The 20,313-nt window shown below is 39.7% G+C and overlaps 1 protein-coding gene and 1 pseudogene across 2 annotated transcripts in view; one reads left to right on the top strand and one right to left on the bottom strand.

Moving 5' to 3' along the window:
• MAGI3 (membrane associated guanylate kinase, WW and PDZ domain containing 3) overlaps window positions 1-20,313 on the bottom strand; it is a 176,985-nt gene that overhangs the window by 11,722 nt on the left and 144,950 nt on the right. For both annotated transcript variants that reach the window (XM_039841229.1, XM_039841230.1), the window contains exons 10-16: window positions 19,218-19,823; window positions 17,853-17,884; window positions 15,627-15,783; window positions 13,331-13,422; window positions 11,231-11,423; window positions 9,044-9,232; window positions 4,111-4,296 (exon numbers count right to left, since the gene is read on the bottom strand). In XM_039841229.1, the coding sequence (XP_039697163.1) occupies window positions 4,111-4,296; window positions 9,044-9,232; window positions 11,231-11,423; window positions 13,331-13,422; window positions 15,627-15,783; window positions 17,853-17,884; window positions 19,218-19,823 (1,455 nt within the window). The remainder of the gene's footprint in view (window positions 1-4,110; window positions 4,297-9,043; window positions 9,233-11,230; window positions 11,424-13,330; window positions 13,423-15,626; window positions 15,784-17,852; window positions 17,885-19,217; window positions 19,824-20,313) is intronic.
• On the top strand, window positions 12,093-12,208 carry LOC120585285 (uncharacterized; annotated as a pseudogene).

The raw sequence follows: 20,313 nt of genomic DNA, 5'->3' as shown, positions 1-20,313 counted from the left end.
TACATGAGTGGTTTCCTGCAGGGGTGATAGAAGGGTCTAGAATGAGTGGTGACTGCGGCACAGCCTTGTAAGTATACTAAAACCACTGAATTGTACTTTAATGAATTTTATAGTATATGAATTATATATCAATCAAAAGAAAAAAAAGAGATGAAAACTAAATGTCATGTAAGATCCTGGATTGGAGCCTGGAATAATAAAGTGACATTTTTAAAAAAGCATATAGTTCTGAGGAGGAAAAAAAAAAATCTATAACACAGTACCAGTTATATAACTCAAAAATAAATGCCAACACACAAAAATATGTATTTTAAAAGACAGATAAGCAAAACGAGTCATATACAACACACCGGAACAGTCTCCAGTGAGAATAGGAAGGGGATTGAGAGTAGGAAATGGAGACAAATAGGAATGAACAGATAAAGAAATGGGAAAAACGAAACAAAACAAAAATTATGGCACCACCACCAGACCATTCGAACGCAGTCCTTGGTGGCCTTCAGTAACTTCTGTTCACTGTTAATGATGAAATGAACGAGGCCTGACACAAAATTAGAAATCGATCTTGGAAAATAATACAATCGAAAGATTTCTTTACAATAAACAAGAACAGCCAGACATAATCGACGTATGTTCTGTAGGTGAGAACAAGACACCACGGCGGCGGAGGCAGTGCCCGCGCTGGGCAGGCCACGAGGCTGGCAGACAATCCCACGCCATGCCGGTGCCGGAGCATTTCGCACCAGCCGTGACGTGGTTTGGGAGCTTCGTTAACCATTTTCTTGACAAAATAAGCACGAATGTTAAATAGTGTCCAGCGAAAGGAGAAAAAGAGTGAAGGGAACAAGTTCTTCCTTCCCCAGGCACCTGTCTTTTATCTGTTGGCCGAGAACGGCTTATGGAGCCTACGGGAGCGGTTTCGGGTGGGACGGAAGGCAGCTGCGAGGCATGGACCTGGCTGCGGGATTTCTGAAAACAGCTTTAGAGCTTTAAATATTCATTTGACTTCTTGGTGCAGTTGATGGATTTTATAATGAATACAATGAGAAACTCGGAAGACTTACAAACTACGAATGAGACTTTTATGGACAGAAGAGACACTTTCTATTTTCTTTTTTCCCTGAGAAAAACACGATTCTGAATGTTTCCACAGTGTAATCAAACTCAGAGTATAATAAAATAAGGTGTAATCACTGAAATGTGATTTTACATGTCAAATGTGATCACGGTATAAGGGGCTGTGCCTACATATGAAATATACCTTACGGTGGGTATCTGCCAGGGACGTTCCTTCCACCCTTCCATTTTCCTAAGTGCTGGCATTTTATGGGAAAACTTGAGTGTGTTCAGAGGTTTTTGGGCCAGAATGTCAAAGTTAACTTTTACTCTAAGAAAAATGATCAAGCAATTTTGGACAAACTTAGAGAAAACACTATCAACAATAAAGGGTAATTTTGGGGCGGGGGGCGGGGAATCTACTAAGAGAAAGAAGTGGTCTTTCTACCACTGACCTATCTATCTCGGCGTTACTCAGTGTGAGATTCATGGGTCAGTCAGCAATAAGATGTGTACAGATATCGAAAGTACTTAGAAAATTTTATAATGATTTGATAAAGTAATTTTATATCTTTTTACTTTTTATTTAATTTTTATTATATTTCACAAAAATGTGATGGACTGGAAAATAACCACTGGCCTTTTTCTGTAGATGGTTTGAGAAACACTTATCTGTACTACGGCCAGCTGCACTGCTTCTAGCAGCTTCCACCACGACTGCATGTCAAGTGCCCTCTACGCATCATTCTCAGAACAACCCTGAAGTGGTACTTCCTGTGGCACTGAAGCCTGCTTTGCTTTGTGGGTCACGGAACAAACTTAAGGCTAAAATGCAGGCTACGGAGATCATGGTAAAGAAACTGAGAGAAAGCAATCTCAGCAAAATTATGCTAATTCTTCATTCAAAAAAATTCTACTGAGTACCTACGATGTGTCTAACATTGTATTAGGCCCTTAGGATCCAGCACTGAACATGACAAAATCTCTAACTTCATGAATCTTATCTTATGACTTTACAGTCTGGTGGGGAAGATGACAACAAACAGTTACATAATCTCAGGTAGAGGTAAGGTGAAGCGGGTAAGGGATGCGAGGAGGCAGAGGGTTATTTTAGAAGCTGCGGTTAGGGAAGGAGCAGCGGTTAAGAGGCAGATTCTGCAGCCAAACTGCCTGATTCTAATACTGGTTGTGTCACCTGCTGGTTCCATGACCATGAGCATGTCATCTAACTGCTCTGTGACTCAGTTTCCTCATCTACAGAATGGGAAAATAACAGTGCCTACCTAAGATTAGTGTGAGCACTGAATGAGTTAACAGATTTAAAGTATTTAAAGACAGTATCGGCCACATAGTGTTTATTAAATATTACTATTTCCTTAGGCGGAGAGATTCCAGCACAGACCTGAATGAGGGAGCCAGCTTTGCAAAGATGCGGTCAAATAATGACAGCCATCATCAGATGAAAACCTTAGGGTATTTAGACAGATTATGTATGTTTTCACCTTTAGTCTTCACAATGGTCCTGAAATGGATATTACCATTCCCGTTCCATACATAAAAAACTGAAGGGTGGAAATGTGAAGTGGCTTGTTTCAGGTCACATGACTAGCTAATAGGTGTCAGGGAACTCTGTCAAAAGTCTTCTTTCCTCTTTGGGGATTATATTGCCTCTGCTAGGTATAGGCACAGAACTGAAATCTGACTTTTACTTTGTTCATTCATTCATTCATTCACCCATTTACTCATTCCTTCATTCGAAAATATTTATGGAGCACCTACTAGGTATCGTAGTCAACTGGTAGTATTTTCTTTGTCTTCAAAGAGCAGGTGCTCCGTTTAAACAGGGAGACAGTTATATAAGAACGATGCCGAATGGGTCGCAGAGAGGAGGCCCACGCGCACGGACAGCGAGGCCTCGCTCGGGGGAGGGCTTGGGAGGTACATTTAAAAGGCCGGGTGGGAGCGAAATCGTAAAAAAAAAAACACCCCTTCTGTGCAGATAGTGGGAAAACACGAGAGCGTCTACTGAGGAGGATTTTAGGAGGAGGAGTCAGCAGAGGCTGGGACAGAGTCTGGGCTCACTGTGCGACAGACTAGAGAAGGGAAAAGGGCAGAGGCGGGGATGTCACAGGCTCCTAGCACTAAAAAGGGCCTCCGAGAGCCACCAGGTGAGCTCAGGTCCACACCGGATCCCTACGGGAGCTGGGACAGAGAGGAGATTTAAGACCTTAGATCGAAAAGTATGAGAGGCAGCAGAAAGAGAGCAGAAGGGACGACAACTCAAAGACCTGGAAACTGACTGGATGAAAGGATCCCGGGGGAACGGGACATGAATACACACTGCAGTACGAGCGATTTCAACATGCAAGGCTGACCCTTCATAATTCTGCTGTTTTTGGCTTCTCCTCATTAGTTTTACAAAATCGGAGAAAACGAATGAGCATTATGTAATGGTTACTTTGTAACTCGTAAACAAAGACTATGAACTGGTGCTATTCAAAACCGCTCCTAATTAGAAATTCTTAATGGTCAAAAGGCAGCTTTAAAGCAAGGCGAGACACTGCTTGTATTTTATGCCCTATTTACTGGCCATCCCTACACGTTCTGTCTCCCCATTTATAAGGCAGTGCCCAGAACAAAGCCCTGCCTCCAAGGAAAGGCACACTTTGGTATGGCTGGACATGAAAGACCATCAGTGACTTCCTTTGAACTCTTCAGAGGATATCCTCTCTCTCCAGCAGAGGCTTAAGATGTCATTTTACGAAAATAAAATCTGAAAAGTATTCTAATCTCTTTCACTTCTGGGGACTTGCTTCTCCCGGTACATAAATAAATGGGCACCACTCAGTAGCTGGGTTCTTTTTCTTGAGCCGCTGACTTTATAATAAACTTTTAAATTCGTTAAATGGCAAAGGCAAAACACAAGACTCCAGTGATAAAACCGCATGGTTCCATCACCGCAGCGACCCCGGCAGTGCCGGAAGACGCCGCCGCCTTCCGCGGGCTCTGTGCCCCCCGGGTGAGCGAGGGGAAGGCAGGTCTGCTGGTTCTTACCTTCCTCAGCAATGACTGTTAGTGTGACAGTGACACCGGCGTCTTTGATCAGCTGAACAATGCTATCATGGGACAGTCCAACAATGGACTGTCCGTTCACCGCAGAGATCTGATCTCCGACCTTCAGTTTTCCGCAGCGGTCGGCCGGACTTCCTTCTATGACTCGGCCGATTTTATGAGGGATAACTATGAGAAACAAATCCCCAGGGTTTCAATTATTTGACGTATCTGTTAGTGTTGGATTTATCATCATCAGTGTTACTTAAAAATTCTACACAATAACATCAAAGAAGATTCTTTAAAAAATACAGCAAAAAAAGCAAATGCGCTCATCCTTTCCAAATGCAACCATTTGCATATTATCGTTCACTTTTGCGACATGCCTGCTCTTTACATCCGTTGCAACGATAGCATATAAACCTCTTTGCTATTTTCCACTTACCACAAACCTTTTAAACCTTTTTCCAATTTTTATAGTGTCATCTTAATAATCCTGTTTAAAGGCTACTGACCCCACTGATAATTTTTCACTAATCTGAGACCATCTTTGGTTCTGTTGAAGGTGCATTCAATTCCATGAGAGACCTTGTAAATAAATGCAGTTCAAACTCAAGTTTAGGACTCAAAAGTTTCCGGTCCAAAATCCAGCACTATGAAATAAATGACTGACCATTAAAAATGAATCATACTTAGTTCTACAGCAAAATTCATTCTTTTTATTTATGCCTTTAGATCTTTTTCAAATTAAAGACGCTGAATGGAAATAGAACATTAAATGGTTCATGTTAAGATTATTTGGCTCATGGATAAAATCCTACCCTGAATGCACAAAGCTGAGCCTAAGACCTTTGCAAAGACACTCTGTGCAGTTCTTCTAATGCTAAATGCTTCCCTAGACTATTAAGACGCTTTGCTATTGTTATAGCTTAAAATGATATTCAGGAATCTTGTCTAGATATCTTTCACCATTTAATAAGAGGCATTTGTATTAAGACACAAATGTTCTTTCCATGTTCTCTGAAAATTTCCTTACCTAGTTAGGTAAACTTATTGGGTATTTGGGCTCCTGCTGATTGCTGATTGTTATGAACAGGGATAATTAATATTTTAAATGGCACTCTAATTATGTTTAATTTCCAAAGTAAAATGAGCTCCTTTCTAAGTATTTCTGAGTCTTATTTGGTGTATATTAGGGACACTTTAATAGATCTTCATTTGGGCTCGAAGTCATTGTTCTCTGTGATTTATGTTCCAACAGATACTGCCATTCCTTGGCTCTTCTAGAATTATACAGTAAGAGATTTTATCTTAAAGTAGAGGAAGTCAATGTTGGAAGCGAGTGCCTTTTAGCTCTGAATTACATCAAGCGCTTGATATGCCATTGTCCTAACAAACAAAGTAATCAGAAAAGAGCCCGAGCAGTAAGGGCTGTGTCCTGAGCCAGGCCCTATGAGCTGATTCACTGACACAGTATAACAGGTGGCACATCAGAAACATATGGTGACTCATATGGTGGCCCTGTGGTGACCTTCGAAAATCAATACGTTAGTTATTTTCCTTCACAGAAAAGATTTACTTGTACATAGTGTCTATTCTAGATCCCCTGAGAGGAAAATCATTCAGCTCCTTGGCATTCTGAAAGGGGTTCCTGAAAGGGGTTTGTTCGGACTTGGGGAAGCATCAAACAGAATTAATCTCTGAAGTCCTTTCTCGTCATGCAAGCAATGTGGTCAAAAGGAATCGGCAGATCTTAGTGCAGGACTGCCCGAAGGGTTAGTCGTTTGGGTGAGGGAAGGTAAAAGCAGCCCAACTGTTACTGTCTTGGCTTCTACAGCAGTACCGCCAAAATGGTTAAACATAGCAAACAGACCAGTGGAAACATATTCTCTGAATGGATTGAGAAGTTTTCAAGATAACCCCTTAGAGTACGAGTAGCTAAGGAAAAGTCGGAAGTCCAGTCCTGCTTTTGCTGGTATATGAATTCCATAGGCATTTGCCATAAAGCCAATTTATCTGTCGTCATTCACGTTTGGCCTAAATCTGTCTCACAGACTGGCCTGTCCAGCTGCCGAGGTCACTTTCGTGCTCTTAAAAAACTTTTCAGAAAAAGAAATGACAGTAACTAGGAATGTCCCCTTCTAAAAGAAATCCTTTGCAACCAGAACTGAAAAGTATATGATAAGAAAGAGAAACACGACAACCTCTGAAGTACTGGCAAAGCAAAAACTAGCCGAGTCCTTTCATCTTAAATACAGGTCTTTCCTACGTACTCCATTCATTTGGCACTTACTCCAACTGGGTCCGGGGAGGAGGCTGGACCTGGATCTCCAGCCTTTGAGAGTCAGCGGTAGAGAATCTCAGAATTGTATAACTGGTATTAGAGATGCTACAGGGAACTCTTCTTGTGACAGATGTCACCAGAGAATACAGTTAATCAGATGGAAAAAATAACCTTTACTGAGCACAATACCAATCTATACTAAGACCAGACCCATAAAGAACAACCTGTTCTGACAGGCAGTTCACCTGCCTTTTCTCCATTAAGCAGTCTGCAGAGATTGCTCAGTCTGAGAGTGAGGCGCCTCACCCCAGCTTACCCCGGGCCCCGTCTTCTATCTATAAGAGATGAATGGAGGTCCAAGAAGACTGCTTGCAGGGCTGCTCAGCATTCTGTGAGATTATTAACTAGCACTTCAGTGAAATTATCAATTCTGGTTTTGCACCACGACTGCAAATCTCAAGTACATTATATAAAATTCACTGACAACCTAAGCCTAATTTACCATTCGAGCTGATAATTAATGAGCTGCAAACACGCATTTCCTGCCACACACTAGCTGCTGCCTCGATTTTACATTTTAATTGGGCTTTCTTTCCCATCTCATTACTCAAATATTAATAAACTTTTTAAAGGTTCTTTTAAAAAAATCAAGAGACAGTGTGACAAACAATCTTACAAATAACAATAATGATGATGGCAGCAGAAGCTACAACAAGCAACGGCAACTAACATTTGCGGAAGGTGCAGGCTAAGGGCTTCACGTGCATTATCTCCTTTAATCTACAAGCTCATATGAGACAGGAAGTGTTAGCATCTTCTTCATTTTACAGAGGAAACTGCAGCTCTTAAAGGGTAAGTAATTTGTCCCAGATCAGACGGCTATTAAAAGACCTAAGCGAGGTTTGAATTCGAGTTTGTTTGATTACAAAGCCCAATACTTAATGGCACCATCTTATACAGAGATCTACGTGGTACACAAAACCATCAAAATACGAAGAAAAAATTTAAACGAATAGGTATACAAATACTTTTTAAAATAAATATGAACAAATAAGATATTTAATATATATTAAAATGTAATAAAAATTCTAAATATAAACAAATCGATATAAAAACGTTAAACGTATTTAAGGAATGGAACTTATTTTACTAAATTCCTCTATCTTGCTTAGTTTTATGGTGAACACTAGACTCTCCCCTAATTTTTATAGTGCCAGAGAAAGAATATCTTCAATATAAAAAGTGCTTAGCATCCATCACACTGAGTAATATTCTTTCACTCTTTTGGTTGATCTGAAAGCCCAGGATTATTGTACAGTATTCGAACGGGAATACGATGATCTACAATGGTCATTTGTTTTTGGAAATACAGATTTCCAATGATACAACCTAAAATCCACCTAAAAGCTGCTTTCTTCCATTTTTCTGACACAGGCCACATAATCATCCTCACAGCATCAGTGACAGTTCCAGTTCCAAGTGTTACCATAGCAACTGCTTATGGAAAATGGAAAGCAGTATCAGTGAGCAGTGACCTGACACTATAGCAATAACTCATCCATGTCACAGAATCTTCTTCCTTTACACAATTGCATTAATTTTAGCAAGATTTTTGCAAATTGGTTTGGCTCACAACACTTTCCTGAAAGTGTTTTCTTTTTTTACTGAGATTTTAGTGACCACCTAGTCTAAAAGGATCTCATTTCTCAAGATATAATCAAATCCACTGGCAAAGGCAAGAGTCCATTTTCACATGTTCAAAGATTGTTATCATTTGACTCAGAAAAATAAAGTTACCAGACAAACGTGAGACACAAATATTCATCTGGATTTTACAATTATACCTAGAGATAAATCTTAGAAACATCAAAACAAACATTTAATCTGCCGAATCATAACAGCCTTGAACATACAAGAGGTAATTCCTCTTTTGTTAAAGAAATTAATAGATACATTCATCCTTCCTAGATGAGACTATTCCATTAAACCAGGTTCAGGATATTTAGATTAATTTTTCAAGGTTGACAAAATTTTTACCTTTGGATGAAGCACAGATGATAAAGAATGCCTCTTTACCATTCAAAAAGATCTCTTTAGAGCTAGGATATGGCGATTATTATTAAATAACGCAAAAGGACAATTTAAGACATATTTAGGTCAAGAATTCTCTAGTAATCTGTTTTGCTTCTCAACTGCTTCTAGCATTTAATTCATTTCTGCATACACAATTTCTCGTAACTTAACAGATCTATGCCCCCATATTTTTTTTTAAAAAATAGCATTGTTCTTTCACTAAATCTATTAAGTCACATCCCTGACATACTGCCACAATATAATCTTGATGCAAATTGAGCTACTAAGACTTCTTTTCTGGAATCTAAGATGATGGATAAACCTGGAGTCTGGAAGGTTTGGTTCAGATTACCTAATTTATAAAAAAAAGAAAATATTCATCATTCTGAAAAAGTTAAGTCTCTAGGGTAATTTGTACATAATTCTTAATTAGTTCCATAAACACCAGTGGGAGACTCAAAAAACAGGAATTGTGGGAGACTCAGAAAATAGGAATTATGGGAGATTCAAAAAACAGGATGTGGGAGTCTCAGAAAACAGGAACTGTGGGGAGGGACTGCAGGACACAGCAGCCCTTACCTCCTGGAGGCGGTTTGTTTTTGGAGGTGAGGATGACGAAGCCAAATCCCTCACTTTCTTTTCGCTGCAACACGACATCGTAGGCCTCCTGGGGCGCAGGCCTGGCTGGGACTTCGGCTCGGCTCAGGCGGGGAGAACCATTCTGTGCTGAGAGGAAGGCTTGAGGGCTGTCGTCTTCCGGTTGTTTCTCTACAATAAATATGATTGATTTTGATATTTCTGGATCAAAATTTTTCATAACTCGTTTTTGTGCTGGGCCTTTCTCTAGAAAATTTCATTTCTAATAACCTAAAACACAGAGCAGCAGCCCCCACCTCACTCGGGCGTGAGCTGCGGACGTACTCTGAGTGCAGATGTAGGTAGCGGCAGTCCCCTTGACCTCTTAAAGGCTCTTAACATCAAAAATTAGAAAAAATACACAATGTGACCTCATTTAAAGACAGCATTTCGAAGCTTTCGCAAAATTTGGTAGTGAAAAAATTCTTGAAATTGTTTTAATTCCAGCAACGTTTTTAATCTTGACCAGTAATTTTGATGAAAGTTGATAATGAAAAACAACACTGTAAAACTTCCTTTTAAAAATCAACTTTAGATATAATTTAGTGCAGGGGCTGAAATGTATGCCATCGGGGAGGTCACTGCGGCAGGGGACGCTGCCCGTTCCCATCTGAGAACAGTTGCCACCTCCACAGGCTTTGGCTAATGCATCACGTTTTACAGCTGCAGTTTCCTGCCTGGTGACGTCAGATGAGTTACCCAGGGGCGGTTTGCAGGCACATAGCACGCTGTCCGCATGAACGGCAAACTCCCAGGCACAGATTAGGTCATATGGACTCGCCAGCGAATGGGCAGTTAATCTATACCTTTTTCTCCTAGTCAAGAATGACACAAGTTAGTGCTGATTGATTTTTTTAAAAGGCATATTCTGTGCCATCATTTGATATAAACCATTAACAACAACCGCAACACACTGCCATCAATGAAGAGACATGTATAAGGTCTCTTCTGGCTTAAAATCTACATGATTATGAGAATATGTTTTCGAATCTCAATAAAGTGCCATCATTCCATCCAAACATTAATGAAAAACAAAGCGTTTTTTTTGTATAATGCATGGTTAGAATGAATTGGTTTAATGTCTCCAACAATATCAAAGTACCATGAAATTTCCTCATGATGCTGTCCAATAGAGAGCCAACCTCTAGCTGTATAACAGCCTGTTTTTCACTGTATGTAGTTCTGTTCTGACTCCAGCACAAGTAGAGGCAACACTGCGTTCACACCTCTAACGCCTCTCTGTACGTCTGGCATTTATGAAGAGAGGCAGGTCTTTACTTTGGATGTTGCAATCAGAAACACGGGTTCCTCATTTTTAAGACTAATTCAGATGTTCGACAAGTCAACACACATTTATTGACGTCCACTCTGTATCCAGCAGGCATTCTTCTAAGTGCTGGGAATAATCCGGCATATAACAAAATGGATAAATGTGCCTACTTACGTGAGGCTTAGTCTTGTGCTGCAGGGTCGTCTTTTTAAAATTTTAAAGTGGCAAGAATTTATTTCTAAAAATCCCTATTTAATATTCACAAAGCTATTATGAGGAAAATGTAAGAGTCGTCTCCTAGTGTAATGGTTTAGCTCCTGGGCTCTGTAATTAAACACTTGTTTTAAATCCCGGCCCTACACTTACTAGCTATGTGTCTCTCAACCTTCCGTAAGTAACTGTGAAAACTAGATAATGAGAGTACTTACACCACAGTGTTATCAAGATTAAATAAAAGAATCCATGAGTCTGGGACATAGTAATAAGCACTCGATAAATTCTGTCCTGTTTGAATAGTTAAGATTCCATCAGGGTCCAAAATCTTTTGATATTCAGTGAATGGGAAATCTCAGTATGACTGACTTTGTAATTGTTTTTAAGAAACAGATTTAACCTGATAAATTCATCAATATATTAATATTAACATAGAGGCCCCAAGTTTATTTCTCTTTTTGTCAGCATTATTATTTCTGAATGCTTTTGACCTTCATGGCCTTCCACAGGAAGGCCCCGGATGACACCAAATAGGTAATCTCATGCACCATTGAATATAATATGTAAAATAACCTGCAAAACCACATAGAAAGTGGACTCAAGTCACTTTGTTCCTTTAACTTATCAGAGCGGAGAGGTTCGCATACCACCATGGAAGATCTTCCTTCTGACGGTTAATAACACGTGGCCGTTTCGAGCAGCAGTTGTCATTAGGTCTAAGACTTGTTTGTGTGATTTGCCTTTGACAGGAATGCCGTCGATGCACATGAGTTCATCAGCCGCACGGAGCCGACCGTCCTTTTCCGCTGCGCCCAGGGGAATGATGGCCCCGATGTATATCTGATAAGATAACAAGGTGTAAGTTGGTCTGTGCGGCCAACTGAGACCCACAGAGAGCCTTCACTCAGGTAATGACTTCCTGCCTCAGCGCTGTGCAAGCGGACAGATTTTTGTAGTTCGACCGTGAAAACAGACTTCGGAAAGGTGATATCTTAGAAAGTGACCATCCTCCCAAATGGTCCCACAAATAGCCACATTACGTTGTCCCTCTGGATCCTCTGGGTTGAGTCCAAAGAAGATAGAAAATACAAAGTCGCTCGATAACTTAAAAAGTACCACCATCACTTCCTTCTCAGCAAAACGGAAACGTTAAGCTCAGGAAATGCGATTCTGTGGTGTAGCTACAAAAGTAAGAAAAGTCTACTGCCACCAGGAAAGTTTTCTACACACTGCTCATGGCAACTGGGATGATTCTTACGATATTCCCATCACGTGTAGCTATCAGTACAAATTCTGTATGTAAAATAGAGAAACATTTCTTATTTCTAAATCTCAAAGCAGTAAATATTTTAAGAGTGGTCCAAGGTTCTCTTGTATCTAGGGAAACAGATCTAGTTCATTCTGCTTGTCGGCTATAAGAATCCTATAATGAGGGACGTGGTTCCATAGTGTAGTCTGCTTTATAGCAGAAGATCCTGGGTTCGCGCCCTAGCGGAGCCAGGGTCCATGGTCTATGGCCACGCCACCCTGAACAAGCCCGATGTCTGATCTCGGAAGCTAAGCAGGGTTGGGCCTGGTTAGTACTGGAATGGGAGACCACCTAGGAAGACCGTGTGCTGTAGGCGTAAAAAAAAAGAAAAAAAAGAATTCCATAATGAGGTAGGTAATCCTGAACATTTGGGCTAGTTTCAGAGCTGCTAAAGCCTGACATTTAAGAGAAGAGAAAGGTTTCTCCCAGGTTGAGATAAATTCTTAAAATGTCTAAGTGAACACTATGAGTATCAATAAAATAGAAAGCAATGAACAAAATTACATCTACCATCAGAAACAATCAAGGTACCTTATATTTGCACTACATGAGGCAATCTGCCTTAAGCTTTTTTGGTCTCTAATGATTACTTTGATTGTAATCAATATGACTAATTAGAATATACTTCTACTATATAAAAAAATTTTCTATTCAGAAATAGAATGAAGTCTGTCATTTTAAAAGACTGTTGCTTACCTAACTTCTACGCACGATAAAATGTAGTCTTTCTTGATTTTATTCTCAAATTCTACAAAGCACATTACGTCCTTGTTATTCAAACTAAGGGCAAAACTTAAAAATAATAACCACTACATTTGTAGTCTAACTTTACATGAGAATCATGTATAAATAAAATTCTAGATTTTAAATGCTTTGCAAAGTTACCCTCATGCTTTCTGAACGGAGACATTAATTATTTTATATTCTTCTAGTTGCACAGGTAACAAGTGAAGTGGCGTGCAAACTACTGAGCATGAAAATGTCTATCCATTAATAAGATTAGGTGGCATAACATGCACGGTTCATGCCAACTGTTTATGGAACATTCAGAAGATAAAGTGATAGAGATAAACAGGACTTTGAATTATAGGTCTCCAAGAAAAGGAAAATGTCTTCAAATCTGTTTAATAAAGGCAAAAAAGAAATAAAAATGTCAAATAAACTTTAGGCACATAGAGAAATTAATTAATGACTGTCCAAATTGTAGCTGACACATTCAGTTTTTATCTACAGTTTTAGCCTCAGCTGTCCCGAGTTAACTAAGGGAGTATGACACTAAGAAAAATGCAATTCTTCCTCATATTAATGAAACTGTTAACCAAAATCTTTAAAAAAAAAAATCAAAAACAGAAAACTAAATCAAACCATCACATTCGACCAAATTGCCACTTAAAAGTTTTGAACAAGAACAGCCAAATTCTCAAGTATTTAAACTTACAGATTGGTCGGGTCCATCTCCTCCTAGCACCCTGAAGCCAAACCCTGATTCCTGTTTCCGAAGAAAAACATCCAGATCTTTGGTGTTTGGTGCTAAGAAAAACCAGAAAATACAAAAAATAATAAACACTTAGATTTATTTTAAAAGGATTAAAATAAAGCAAAGTTCATTATTTAATAGAATAATACTATAGAGTTCAATAAACTATACCCTTACAACTTTTTGATAGGTGAAAAATTACACAAGAGTATATATAAAACCACAAAAAGTTCAATCGTGAATCTTTGTTTTGAGCTCCAAACAAAACTTTGCATCAAGATTGCCGAGGAATATTCACCCTCACTTCCACATACTCGGTATTACACTGCCATTAGCTCCTAATGCCTTCAAATCAATATTAAACTCCGAATTATCCAATTTACATTTGATATCTGATAGGTACAAATTATCTAAATTAACACTTGGGCAAATCCTGAAAAGAGCGCCTAGAATAAAGAATAAAGTATCTTAATTCTATTCCTAACTTAATACCTTTGTTTCAGAAAAGCATTCCATGTAAGTGATTACTTAGCCTACTTTTGCAAAATGCTATTATTTTAATTTATTTATTTAGCAATGATATTTTAAAAGAAAATAAACAACAGCTAATACTCATTATTAGCCCCATTTTCTAGCCGAGGAACTAGTGCCCAGTGTCTTGCCCAGTATCACACAGTAGATAAGTGGCAGACTGAGATTTAAACTCAGCTTGATTTCCAGGGTCCAGGCTCTTAGCCCACACGATCTTGACCCCAGAGGGCAGGTCGTATTTACCAGAATATTAAGTCAGGAAAATCTACTTCAAGACTAAAATTTTACCTCTGGGAAAATATCACTGTTATTTATAAGAAGTATTCACTAGGAAGGGAAAAGAGAAACACGTCAGGGAACTTTATAAATAAAGTGAAATGTTATATAGGATAAATCCTGGCAATTTTCCTTAGAAGCAATCGATCTCTTTTGAGATATATTTTCTATTCGAATCACAGAACTTCAGAGATAAAAATGACTCACGAGTCCAGCTCATTTACTTTATGGATGAAGACCGAAGGGATTGCTTAGTTACACCAATACTAAGACTGTATCAGGCCAAGACTGGGAAGACTGAAGAAAGGTGTTCTCCATAGCTATGCAATTTAAATGGTTGCTGTGCCACGCTTATGCCTGGTTTTCACCTTTCTAAATACAGCCTGGGACTATCAAGCTCTACAATTGGTTAAATACGGATGAAGTCAATTATATATAATATTTCCATCTCCACAGATGGACATCTTTCCCAAGGTAGATTTAGATCTATTTCTTAAAAACAGCTACATTTTAAAAATTTTTAAAAATTAGACCTACTTGAATCTGTAATTTTACTATGGAAAAGGTTATCATCAGTAAGTTAGCATGAACATGAGCCTTCTCATCTCTCAGCTGGGCTCCATAAGGAGTCAACTCTTTGGTGTCCTCAGACCACACACCCCTCTGATTCATCCTCCTTCACACTGCTGCCAGGAAAATCTTTCCAAAACACAAGTCCCATCATAGCATCCCGATAAGGGTTAATACTAGTCCATGGCTCCCTATCGTGTCTCTGACCGACTCCGGCTCCTCTGGGCAGCACCCCTGGCCCTCCCCAATCTGCTCCTGCTCCCCTATCTGGCTTTTCTGCCAACCACGCCCAGCAAACTGAGCGCTGTGCAGAACCCAGGCCATGCAAGGTCAATGTGCAAACGTTATTCTTTCTTTATTTCCCTCTTATCTGCCCCATAAACACTTGTCTTTGTAGACTTGGTTAAGGCTTACCTTCCTATCTGAAGCAGTATCTGACACTTTCTATTACCCGCAGTGGTAAAATGGACCACTCTCTGCTTGGGACTCAGTTCAGCCAGTCCATCCTTCTGTTACTGCACCTGTTAGGCTGATTTGTATTTATTTACTTAGGAATATTTACCCTCACAAACACTGATTACATATTTGTCCTTTCCATTTAGGTATAATCATCCTTCTGGGTGCAGGGCCCATGTAATGCATTTATCTCTGTAGTCCCATTACTTACGATGATGTCGGGGAGACGGCAGGCACTTAATACATGGTTTTGAAAACAATGAATGAATGTTGAACGTAAACGAAAGAAGCCCAGAGTCAAATTAAAATAGGAATAAAGGAATAACTTTAACATGGTTTCGAAAGATGGGAAGGTCTCAGTTTTTTTAAAAAAATTCACGTTAATTTTTCGCACGCTCTCCTAAAATATTCCACAACTACTTACGCTTATCTTCATATAAAGTCTTAGATTTCAGGTAGACTTCAGAAGGATCCAATTTCGGAGATCCTGACCTGATAACGCTGGGCGGAAAAGGCATAGGCTGGGGAATGGGCTCATTTATGGCCTCCAAACTTCCTGAATTTTCCTTTTTATCTGTTTTCTGAAATGGAAAAGGGCCTTACTTAGTATTTTCAAAAACCAGATGGTTGATTAGTTCATAAAACTGTTGCCTGAACTGGGCATGTCGACTGATCACAGTTGCAGAGGTGGCAGGGTCACAGCCCCAGAACCTACAGTCTTACGGGGATTCACTTAAATAGCCACATGTACTTGGTTAAAACATGTTTAACTTAAATTTTAAAAAGCTTATAATGCTGTCAACTGAAAGGCCTTAATTAGTCCTATGTTTAGGCGGTCTTGCCCTGTTCTCCACCAAGACACAAACTGACTTTAAGATAAATAGGAATATAACACGAGGCAGTAAAGAGGGAGAGAAGACCTTCATAAAGTTCTCAGTAAACCCCACCGCCCCACTCACCGAATTTAATTCCCGGTGAAGATGTTAAAGATAACATTCTGTCTAAGCAAATGAAAGAGCAAGTGTTAACTCTAATTTAGATTATAAAGATGACACTGTGAAAACCTGAATAGCCAATTCAAATATCTTGAGGAGAAACGCACTACTGCTGGGCAATCAGATAAGGGAAAATGGAGTGGCATATTTTCATATTTTCCCATTCAGACAGAACTCTGCCAGAACAGGCAAGCAAAATGCCTTCTTTAATATATCGACTTTTCCGTGAGAAGAGCTGGGAGTTGCCTGATGATGCCATGGACGCTCTCTGCTCGCTTGGATCTGATGGTCCACTGAGGTGATCGGTTTTGAGAACAGCTTGTCGTCCTGAATTATTGTGAGTTAGGGGAGGGGGATTACAGATGTTTGTGATAAAATAATTAATGCTGACGAGAATGCAGGAGCAGCAGCCTGTCAGGGAGCAGGCAGGGGCCAGGCACTGCCAAGTGTTGTGCCAGAGGGGACCCTTTGCTGACTCGGACCCAGTCTGATGGCGGGGGAGAGAAAAGTGGTCTCCTCCCCATGGACCCACATGTCCCGTCAGAGCAGTGAGAGGTCATCAGAGACATCCATCAAATTATAAACCGTGAGGGTCACCGTGGCCGCACTGGCATCCATTATGAAACAGATATGGGGGCAGGAGTCAAAAGCGATGACTAGAGGAACCAGAGAAATGTAGAAAAATATACTGCAATTTTAACCGAATAGGAAAAAAAAAATTCTGTTCACTGTACCTAGGTGGCACAGTCCATAAAACTGAGCGTTTCTTTCCTTTTGATCCATAAAACAGGAGATTTGCAGAGGGTCCTATTTGGTGGGCTAGAATTGATTTGTTTTACATCTGATGGTCTTCCCTTTAACAGCTAATGGTTTATGGCTATGGACAACCATCCTTCAATTGTAGATGACAGATTCCAACTCAAGTAAACTACAACTAAATCAGGAGTTTATACACAACTGCCCGCACAGCCACGCCCTCACAACCGTGGGAGCTTAAGCAGCTACACACGCGTACCTAACAGTTTCTTTCACAGTGGTATGTGGTGCAGCCTGTTTTTAGTTAGGTCTTACTCACTACACAGGCCCTTAAGTAGGCTTCTTGGTTATTCAGAAGAATAAAAAAAAAAAAATAGAACTGTTTTAAGTCAGACAACCTGTCACTTTGATAACAAGCAAATTGAACACAGCAGGCCACAATTCTCTAGAAAGTCTCCTAAAAGTGAGAAGGTTATCTACATGTGGGTATTTATAGTCCCCATGAAATTATCTGAGGCTGCCACATCTTCCCTTCGGGCATCAGGGAAAAGGTGTAACAGTTACCATCTGCCCCATCATTTGCTCCTCTCAAACACAAAGAAGCTAAATGGCCCTTAGGCAGGCACCTCAGTGTGTCCACATTTACTGTTTAGAGGACAGGACTGTGGGTAGCAGGGGTCTCTAGGATTCCTCTAACAGGACATCTCCTTTCTAGGGGGCTTTTTCTAACTCAGGGGCTTCCCTCGAATTTCTGACACAAGTCCAGGGCAGTACGGCTCCTGAATTCTTCCAGTGATCATCACCTTACCACTGCCACCATGAGCTGTCCTTACAGAGGGGAATGTGACATTTCTCTTGGTGTGTTGGGAAGAAGCATTTGAGGTTCACTGTATACTCACCATTTTGGCAGTTTTAGTTGGTGAAGGAGGACCTTAAAAAAAATGAGCCAGATTTTAAAAAGAGGAAGCATTTCCAGATTACAAATACTGCTAATGTTTATGATAAACTAGCTTTGAATTTTAGTAGGCTAGTAAATTCTATCTCTGACACTTCCTATGCACCAGGCATTACATATATATAAACATACATATATATATATATATATAATGCATACATGTAATATATATATGTATATATATCATCTCTTTTCATTTTTATGACAAACTTAAGATATAAACATAAACATTTATATTTACAAATATAAAAGATATAAATACCATTTTATAGATAAGGTAACCAAAGACTCAAACAGATTACAATTATTTCCTATACCGTAGAACCAACAGGGAACAAGGCAGGAAACTGACATCCAACCTGTCTGACACCAAACCCTGGCCTCTGTCATGTTTTTTGGGACCCTGGATAACTCCAGCACTCACAAAGAGATTTTCACCTTGCTCTGAGCACATTCTAACATATCACCCAGAGAAGAAACAAAAATAGTTCAAAGAAATGAGACTACCAAAAAAAAAAAAAAGTCCCAATGAAGTTAAACTGCTCATTTGCCTCAAAAATGAACACTAAAAGCCGAAGAGATAAAAGAGTGAAGGGCCAAATTTCAGTCTTTAAAATACTAGTTATCCCTAAGTATGAATTTAAGAAAGCCAATTAAAATGCAAACTTTGTGATCAGTTCTTAGAACTAGATTCATAACGTCTGAGAGCAGTCCATATTAGTTGATGACCTTGGAAAATAAAAATTATATTTCACATGAGCACTGAGGGGTTTAATTAACATTTATGGACAGACATTAAAGCTTAAGATAAAAGCTTTATGGGCACAAGCTTTCATGATTGCTTTCACAGATTAACACACCATTTCACATTTCACTTCTTTGCAGAGATGCTAGCTCTTTTAAACATCTTATAGAGGTCCAGATGAAGTACCAGTGATGGAAAGAGTCAATTTCTACTGTTGTCATCAACAGAGAAAATGAAATTAAGAGGATATATTTCATCTGAAGTAGCACAATGCTACTTCTCAGTGTGACTCTCTTATCGTTAAAGCCATAAATCAGATTCTTTTTAGAACACAGAGGGATAGCAATCTATAACGTATATGAATGAAATCATTAATAACTAAAAAAAAAAAAAACCTGCTGTAAAAGATACTGCATAGGGAAGCAGTCAGACAGAACCGTAAGGAAAATACACGGTAATTGCCAGTTAGGTCTCCTGGGAAGACATTCTGACTTGTGAAAAGAAGGACAATTAACAGATGTAAATGCATAAACAGTGAAGATTCTTCCTCGTGCTTTTACTCACCTCCTCGCAAGATGAGCAACGGTACATCTGCACCTACTGGAAACTGCTTTAGCACCTCTACCACTTGGAGATGTGTTAAATTCTGCACATTTTGATGGTAAATTTCCTTAATTATATCCCCTTTCTGTAGGCCTGGACACCACTGACTATCCAATATCATCTTCACCTTCTGTCCGGTTGGGCTGTCGGCGATTGCAAACCCAAAGCCTTTAGGTCCCTTAATCAGAGGGACAGTCACTAGTTCGGGCTGGGAGTTGCCTGATGATGCCATGGATGCTCTCTGCTCGCTTGGATCTGATGGTCCACTGAGGCGATCGCTCACCAACATGTGTCCTGGTTTTCCATTCTGGTCGAGAATCGCTGCTCCCGACTTAAAATCCTGAGTATTCATGCCCGCCTCGCCCTTGCTCAGCGGCTGTCCGTTGATTACAGGAGTAACAGCAAGAATATCCACAGCAGGATCCTCGCTGTCATCGGGGAGTGGGTAACCGCGACATAAAGTGAGGTTTACGTACTGGTTGACTGGTACCAACTGAAACATCTGCACGACATCTGCATGGGTGTGACCAAGGACGCAGCTGCTGTTGATGTCCACAATGACGTCGCCTGGTAAAAGATAATCATGTGAAAAATATTCAAACCACCAAATAAGTTCATTTTTTTTTTTTGCTGGGGGAGACAAAGATAACTTAAATTCAGCTCCTAAATTTGAATTCTGGACACCTTTTACTATTCATTAACTGCTGAAAAGATAGTTTGAACAGACATGTTATTCTTCCTTCTGTGACTCTTCTCTAAAAAGAATATATATATATATATAATATATAATGTCTTAACTATCTTTGTAGAAAAGATTTATGACTTCGAGCTCAAGCGAATCATACAAAAAGTAACTGCAAATTCATATCATTGTTGGTACATCCTCTGAGTCATACCTACGTGGCTGTACAAAGCTAGGCACACCGCAGCGAGTAAGAAGAGCGAGTAACTTCACCGGCTGCTTGTACGAACAGGTAATCTTTACACGCCACCTTGTTTCTTGATTTTTAAGAAGCCACTGATTCAATGTAGTTAAAAATTCATAATGTAGGGCTAA

The sequence above is a fragment of the Pteropus medius genome, unplaced genomic scaffold, assembly GCF_902729225.1.
Source record: "Pteropus medius unplaced genomic scaffold, Ma_sr-lr_union100, whole genome shotgun sequence".
Taxonomy (NCBI): domain Eukaryota; kingdom Metazoa; phylum Chordata; class Mammalia; order Chiroptera; family Pteropodidae; genus Pteropus; species Pteropus medius.
This window is presented reverse-complemented; position numbering and strand designations above follow the sequence as displayed.